General features: G+C 34.4%; 1 protein-coding gene across 1 annotated transcript; it reads left to right on the plus strand.

Annotated features, from left to right (window-relative positions):
- The first annotated feature begins 2,889 nt into the window (after positions 1–2,889).
- On the plus strand, positions 2,890–7,471 carry LOC141617054 (uncharacterized). The gene is made up of 6 exons (XM_074434224.1): positions 2,890–2,899; positions 3,014–3,186; positions 3,285–3,384; positions 5,295–5,467; positions 6,331–6,434; positions 7,228–7,471. The coding sequence occupies exons 1-6, from the start codon at positions 2,890–2,892 to the stop codon at positions 7,298–7,300; spliced, it is 633 nt and encodes a 210-aa protein (XP_074290325.1). The 3' UTR covers positions 7,301–7,471.
- The last annotated feature ends 733 nt before the right edge of the window (positions 7,472–8,204 follow it).

Here is an 8,204-nt window from a genome sequence, read left to right on the forward strand (position 1 = left end):
TTCTATTTTGGGAAGTTGGGTCAAATACTAATCGGGTTATTTTAGTTATCAGTTGGGCATAAGTTTGGTGTCGGGATTGTATTTCGGGAAAGCTTCTATTTTGGGAGATTTCTATATTTAGTAGTTAGTAATTATAAATATTATAATTGTTTTAGGTGACGGATTCGTGAAGGATCGATAATCAGATTCGTTGCTTTATTTTTTCTGGATCGCTTGAACTACTTAATTGGATTTGTTGGCACTTTGAGGTAGGGAAATACACTTGACCTATTATCGTTGTTGTTGAATTGTGTTGACTTGATTCGTGGTTGATGATTTACGTTATGATTCATATACGGGAAGGTGATTGACTGAATTGACCGTGTTGAGTTTTTTATCACAACATTCGGTAGCTCGCATGATTTCATTCATTAATATATATATTGTGTTGCATTAATTTCTGTTGAGCATTTCATATGCATTGGAGTTGGAGGATGGTGTAGAAGTGACGATGTTGAGATACGATGTGAGTTGTGATAAGGCCCAGGCGGGTTCTGCAGGACTTGCCCTGGTGTCCTCAGTGAGTGCGCGGATCGGCTACGGTCGATATATATAGTCTACGGGGGATCGGTATGGCTGGGTTGTCCGGGGTATAAGATATGAGATATGAGTTGATATGGAGATGGAGGTGACGGAGGAGCATGCATATCATATTTTGTTGTTTTATTGTTTTCCCTACTCAACCTCGTGGTTGACCCTGTGTATTCGTGAACACCTGTGATGACCCAAATATTGGCGAAAGCAGACTTGACGGGTTAAGAGATAGAACGGGAGTTTGGATGGGCGTGAGACACTGGATCGACGACTTAGTAGCTAGATCATCATCTAGAAGACTTTCACTTTTATTTATGTTAGTTCTTGTAATTTGACGTAAAGAGGTTTTGTAATAATTCAGTTAAAAATAATTATATAAATTGCCTTGGAGTTTAATTTGTTATTCACTACCTCGGGAAACCGAGATGGTAACAGTCCGGTTTATTAGGGAATGTCTTGACGAAGGCTTCTTTTATAAACCGGGGTGTTACACTATTTTATAATTTAAAAAAAAAATAGTACTAAAAGTAATAAAATAGGTACAAGTCATAATTCAAGATAAAACAGATACATTTATTATGTAAATAGGTACAAAATTACTATGTCACGTCACGTCACTCACGATCAACAACAAAAGATCCACGAAATACAAATAAAAAGGTACGGAAACTGGTCTCTCAATAACTTATTGAAAGACCATCTCATCTCCCAAGTTTTAGTGTACCATTTATGTGTAATTACGCTAATAATATAGCCAAAATATAATAGATAACAAGTTTTTAGAGTTTATCTATATTATTTTATTTGTATATTAACTTGTTATTTTATAAATATTTAATTTCACCAAATTCGTTTGTATTACCTATATAGCAAGTTATGTAATTTAACTAATTCAGGTTGTTAGATGTAAAATTATTCACATAATTGGGTGAAAAATTAAGATCGACACCTATAACTATGTAAAATAAAACGAGACAAATCGTTCATTTACATTGACTATTGGCTTTATTTTTTTCTTTTCCAATTTCGTACCCGTCTTTTTAAAAATAAACGGTGTATATAAATATTTCGTGAAGTTTATGAAACTGGAATAATCGGAACGAGTAATATACTCCTTTATAATGGTACTCGGTATACAGCCCCTCTTGCTTGTGACCGTCACAAGCTTGTGACATCTCACAACCCTCTCCCACTTACCTCTTTATCTCACGTCACAAGGTTGTCACAATTGAGGAATTTGTGCTCCGTATAATATAGTTCACAAAACAATACTCCATACTCTATGAGTCTATGCACATATTAACACACACTTGGGATTTGGCCAATATAATAATAAATCCCAACTTCCAAGGCGCCTATGGAAAACACCAACTAAAAATAGGTGAGTTGTGCGTTTATGTATCATATCAAAAAGCAACACGGACTGAAGAGTCGAACTCGACACTCAGTTCTGGAAACCATATGTCAAACCACCAGATGAAAGCATTATGGATGATATTTTCCTACACTGATGCATGTAATTGTTTTAAGATCCAGAAAACAACTCGGGCTACAGAGTAGCCTAGGCCCAGTTCCTCCCTTGGAAGGGAGATAACTAAATGACGTGATCTTATTAATGAAATAGTCACGGTATTTATAATACAATGACTTAACTAATATTTCTAGAATATTCCGGAGATATTATTATACTCATAATATTCTCCGATCCTATTCTATCATTTTCTAATATAACTCTAACCATATATTCCTATATTATCTCTAACTAGATTTGTTGCCCGCGATATACGCGGACCTGTTTGTTTATGTTGATGTTTGTGTTTTTTTTAATGAGCAACCTAATACATAGGTACGTTGTACACTTGTACGTAATATGAGCTAAAACTCTTGGATGCATATAATCAAAAAATCAAATTAACTTAATGGAGAAATTTTATTGCCACGATTAGAAAATCTGATTTATACAATTTGTGAAGAATGTTAGAGTTATATAGCCTATATAAACCATATGAGAGAATACATTACTCACTTCTCAAAACAATCTTTCTATTTACTTTCACTACTACAACTCCCTTACTTTCCCGACGCTTTATGATCGACGCTTTTATAAGTGTCGACCCATTTTTTCACTTAATATCCATTTTAGTATTATAATAATCATTTTCAATGAAAAAACCGCTACTATTCTCTAATCCCTAGTTCTAAAAATTTCATCTCGCGCTCCTCAGTCTTCCCAAAAAATCAAACCCGCTGTGTTCTCCTCCATCCTAATTCCTAATCTTAATCAAAACCTAATTCATTTACTATTCAATTGCCGTAATGATCTCTGGCAATTGTTCAACACACTGAATCGCGCATCTCTTAATCGTCACAGTGGATTGATACTTCTATTCTTCTTCGTCTTTTTGAACCCTAATTTTGTCTGCATTTTCCCTTCTTCCAGATGCATCTGCTACTCCTTATTCCACTCCGAACAACCCGTATTTTTTTACTCATTCCTTTGTTTTTTGTTGTTTAAATTGCTTTGATTATTGGTTTTATTCCTACATTTTCCCTCAAGCTCTACTGGAAACAGGAAAAGATGTCAAACGACTGCATCTTCTTCTGATGGCAAAGGTATTGCTCCATTCACTTTAATGCAATTATTGTAATTTCTCGTTTAATTATTAGCTTATGGTGAACTAATAAAAATTATGACTTGTTTCGTAGTGAAGGAACCTCATCGTTATAAGCCGGGAACTGTGGCTTTGACAAAATTCGAAAACTTCAAAAACCCGTCAAACTTGTTATCCCCTTGCGCCGTTTGTCCGAGTTGTAAGCCTTTTTTTTCTCAAGAATTCTGGCAGTCAACAATAGTTGCATTCCTTGTGAAGGCTATTTTAGTGAAATGAAACAAATGATTGGAACAAAGGGAGTAGTTTCTATTTCTTGTTTGTGTTATGCTTATGTATATTTCTGTCAATGCATATTCATCTTGTAGGAAATAATACCGTGCTTTCAGTGTTAAAGGAATATGTGTCTAGCTGTCGTTGAGACGGGTATGGTTGATGTCGTTCCGCGTTAGTTATACTACCCGAGCTGTTCTCAAACGAGTTGTGTTAGGTTTGAATGAATGTGGAAAAATATTTGTCTGTATTCAGCTTAGTTTCCTTGGCTTTATGAAGCTTTTTTGCCAACAATTTAAAAGTCAATTGGATTGTTTTACTTTTATCTTAACAATATTGGTCACGTTTGTACCACTTACTCTATCATATAGACTACTCATAGAAACATGACTTTCTTCTATTGCTGATATGCCTCTGATACAAGTACTACTATCGCTATCTCTGCATCTCTTGGAAACTTGGGGGGATATGTAAGAGGTTATATACGATCGATGACAAAGATGATGTCGAACTGAAAATGGGAAGTAATTTGGTCTTGTAATATTATCTGCCTGGCTTATTTTAATTTAATTCTGTTGTTTAAAATGTTGTTAGGTGGGTCGTTTATATATCCGCCTTCTCAGCTCGGGTAACTTACAACAATTCCTAACTCAGATTTGTCAAAGTTCCTGTGTTACTTTTTTTCTCTCTAATACTTTGTTCACTTAATTTAATGTAAAGGTTGGGTGTTCAACTACTAGAATTGGAACTAAAATGATTTGGTTGCTTTGGTTGTTATACTCTATGAAGAATGTGGAACTAAAATGATTTGATTTATTTTGTTGTTACTCTTTTTGTTGTTATGCTCACATGGGAGAGTTGATGCATTCCTTCCTATATATTTCTGAAGCTTAGTTCTGATGGCCATGTCCACTTCATCATATTCTATTACATAACTATAACCATAGGGTCAGATGTTGCTATTTTGCAAAAATTGGAGGCTGTGTGGAAGGACAAGAATCCTCTTCTAAACACAGAAGTATAGCAGATTTTATTTAGCATTACAAGAATCCCCTTCTAAACACACAAGTATAGCAGACTAGAGGCTGTCAATCTTTCTCAAAGCTCTCATTCCGTTCACACTTTTTGATATGTTTTATGACTGGATTTTATTTGTTTTATAAACAATTTTTTGCCATTTTAGTTCCCTTTACATCATATCTGGGATATGTTCACTAATTTGTAAACCAGGATCTACTATCTGGGTAAGTTCAAATTCACACACTTATCTTGCTTAGATAGAATCCTTATTCTAATCTTGTTTGTTAATTTAATGTTGTTTTTGAAATTTTTATGTGTTGTTCAATTTTGGTGGAATTTTTTGAAACTGGGTCTGAGTTAAGTCGCGCCTTTATTGCTTTGTTTTTGTATCTTCTAATTTTGTGATTATGATTTCATCTCTATGAATCTTAGTAAATCTAGAAGTTGTCTAGTTACAGCTTAGGTATAGGCGTGACCGTGTGAGTGTCAAAGCTTGTTATTTAATACAATTAATTTGGAAACATTCTCCTCGATTTTTAATGAAAATGCAAACTTCAATCATTATAATTTGCCAGCTCTAGTTGTGGACATAACAGTTGCCAGATGTAGTTGATTTGAATAGACCATATGGATGAGAAATGCAGATATTATGCAGATTTATGACACAAAGCAGAGCTAATTCTTTGACTAAATTGTCTAGTTGATTGGCTTGATAATGTAGAATTGTATTTTAATTTTTAAGTGGGTCGAGTAATTTGTTTTACTGGATTGTTTTTTTATTATTCACTTAACTATGTAAACTTATATGTGTCTTGGCAGATGTAGAAGGGAATATCAAAAAGGCTATTGTAAGTTTGACTAAGGACAACAAAGAGCTACAAACCAAGTTGAATGAGACCAATTTCATTTTGTCTAAAATCTTGGAAGGTACGAGTTCTAGAATACCGTCGCCCGAGTTAGCTCACCTTGCAAAATTGACCTTGAATTCACAGGTATTTTTATGTACTCTTTAATTTTAATACGTGTACTAGGCATGAGATGAACTTTACCCATGTGTTTAGCATCAGTTTTCCGCTTTGGGGTATGTTCTGGCACTAATGGGTTCCAAACTTCTGCATTTGGATATCAGAAAGCTCTTCACTGATAAGCTATACTCCAGAGTCATTGTTCAACTTATACGACAAATCATTTTATTTGTTTTCTTTCCCATTTAATCCTTCATTGTATTGTACACTATGCATTATTTACACCGCCATTGCTGCCTACATCTTGATGCATTTATGGGCGCTCCTTTAACCTGCTTTAGCCCCAGTTTCTGAGTCTGGATAAGTCGAATTTAGGTTGGAGACCAAGAATGAGATTTGCATTGGGTGACCTGGCAGTATGGTTCCATCTAAGGCCATTGTAGAAATTAATGTGCACACGGAATTTTCTTAACCAATTTTGGTAATATTTTGGATTGTAACTTCCTTCTACCTGTCGTTTCGAGACCTTGACAGTTTGTTGCATTCAAGATATATTGTCTACTTTTTGGATTTATTGATCGTGTTTTATACTATTATGAAATGATTATCTGTGATTTTTGGAGTATGTCTTGCTTTGGATTTATTGGACATTATTGTCATTATTATTATTTGGCTTTGAGTGGTATCCGGCTTTGAGTGGTATCACGTCAGCATCCTCCTGTGCAGCAGCAGCAGCAACAACTTTGAGGATTAAAATTTCTTCTCTCAGGTTGAACCAACATGCCCACCATACGCCAAATGAAAGCTAATTGAGTTATATTTCATTTCCAATTTGAATCACATTCAAAGAACTTGTGGATTTTGAAATATGATCGTTTCTTTGATGACAGGTCAAAACTGAACTACATAGCATTTCTGTGTGCAGTCTGCATGTAATGGCTATTTTCTGGAGTTATACAGAAGCTATGAGTATGATTCCAACTTCTAAATTTAGGTAACACTTTAAGCTTTCTAATGAGATAAGAATCATGTGACTTGATCAAGTATATAGGCAGATATGAAACATTGAGTACGCCCCTTATATATGCAAGTTAACTGTCAGAATGTTATTAAGCTTGCGTTTTCGCTCCTAAATGCATCCAAACGTTAATTAAGGCTCTCCTGGACTGTCATTGGGACCATTCTTCTAGCATGATAAATGAATGGCCTTACCCTTAGCTACTGCTGCATTCTGACTGTGTTCAACTGACTTGGTAGCTTGATGGACGGAGAATGTCATGATGCTTGTGTTGATCAGTTTTCGACTTTTTTCCCTTGTTTGTCTGTTCGTTACATTCCCCAATCCCTTAATATATAGGAGAGAGCATGATCTAGCTAAGTAAGCTAAAATAATGTAGTTCTTTCTTTTGTACTTCTAGCAAAAGAAATAAGATATTGCTACTGTCGTAATCAATTGAACATCACCGATAGCATACCTAGTTCTAGTAGTTGCGAATCATTCATTCATGCATACATTTAGTATAAGTGACTATAGAGATGGTCATAGTCGCATGACTTGGCACCTAATAGAGATAGTCTCAAAGTTCTATTGTATTTCCTGAATGTAACTGATGTTTGTTGCAGGGGTCTTGTTTGGATATATTGTTGTCTTCAGGGTAGGGATTATAAATCATAGCTCTACTTTTATGGTTTTTCTTAAGCAATGTCGTGATTTAATCTTTTACTTATTATTAGTAGCACAAATTTTTACTTGATTTATTGATAATATTAATTTTTCTTGCATGTAGATATCAGACTCAACAAATGGTGGCGGTGCAACTAGATGAAAGGAGCAAACCTCGAATTCACTTTTGCGAGTAGATTAGTCGCACCCTTTGGCTTGGATTTAATCTTTTGGGAACATTTTATTATTTTTGCATGAAAACATTAATAGCGATATTTTTTCTGATTTCTATCGTTCGGATGAGATAGTTACAATACTTTTGAATTTTGAAAGCATTTAATGTGATAATTCAATTTTATGATATAAAATTTTGTTTTTCTTATATTCTAGTCCAATTAATGTTGTTTATACACTCTTTATGATGTCATCTAGTAATCTATATGATTTAATTCATTCGTAGTAACGAAAATAGTAGTCGTAGTCAATTTGTTTAGTGACGGAAAAAAGCGTCGAGAAATTTCTAACTGTTGACGCAGATAAGTGTAGAGAAACTTTGACGCTGAAAAGCGTCGTTGCTTGTGACACAAAAAAGTGTCGACAAGGTTGACGCTATAAAGCGTAAGAAAATCCTGACGCCCCAAAAAACCACGTTTTTAAAAGCGTCGGGAAATAAAATAGCGACGCTTTTAAGCGTTGAGAATAGCCTTAAAAAGCGTCGAGAAAGCAAGGTATTTGTTGTAGTGTTTTCACGATCTCTTAGAAGCAATTTAACTCTACTTTTTCTTTTTATACTAATCCCTCCATCTAAGCTAATTTCAATTGACACGTGGAGTATGGTGAACGCTTAATTTTGCCTTTTAATAGTATTGTATAGATTTTAATTTTTGAGAGGAGGATACGCGAGAAAATATATCAGTTGAGAGATAACATCATCCTAATTCATTTCTTATCTCTTGTCAATTAGAGGCATTTCTATATCTCTTATTATTGGTGAACTTTGATATGAGCTTAAACAACTATTCCAATGAATTCCGAGGAAATAAGGATACATAATTTTATTATGTCAGATTTTATTTTCTAATAATATACTCCATAGGACCA

This window comes from Silene latifolia, chromosome X (assembly GCF_048544455.1).
Source record: "Silene latifolia isolate original U9 population chromosome X, ASM4854445v1, whole genome shotgun sequence".
In the NCBI taxonomy this organism is placed as follows: Eukaryota; Viridiplantae; Streptophyta; class Magnoliopsida; order Caryophyllales; family Caryophyllaceae; genus Silene; species Silene latifolia.

What these genes read in the sequence shown, in the direction of transcription:
- LOC141617054 (XM_074434224.1), top strand. An exon ending in ATCTTCTTCTGATGGCAAAG is followed by an intron (nt 3,187 to 3,284) that starts GTATTGCTCCAT and finishes TTCGTAGTGAAG; the next exon opens with GAACCTCATCGTTATAAGCC. An exon ending in AATTGACCTTGAATTCACAG is followed by an intron (nt 5,468 to 6,330) that starts GTATTTTTATGT and finishes CTTTGATGACAG; the next exon opens with GTCAAAACTGAACTACATAG.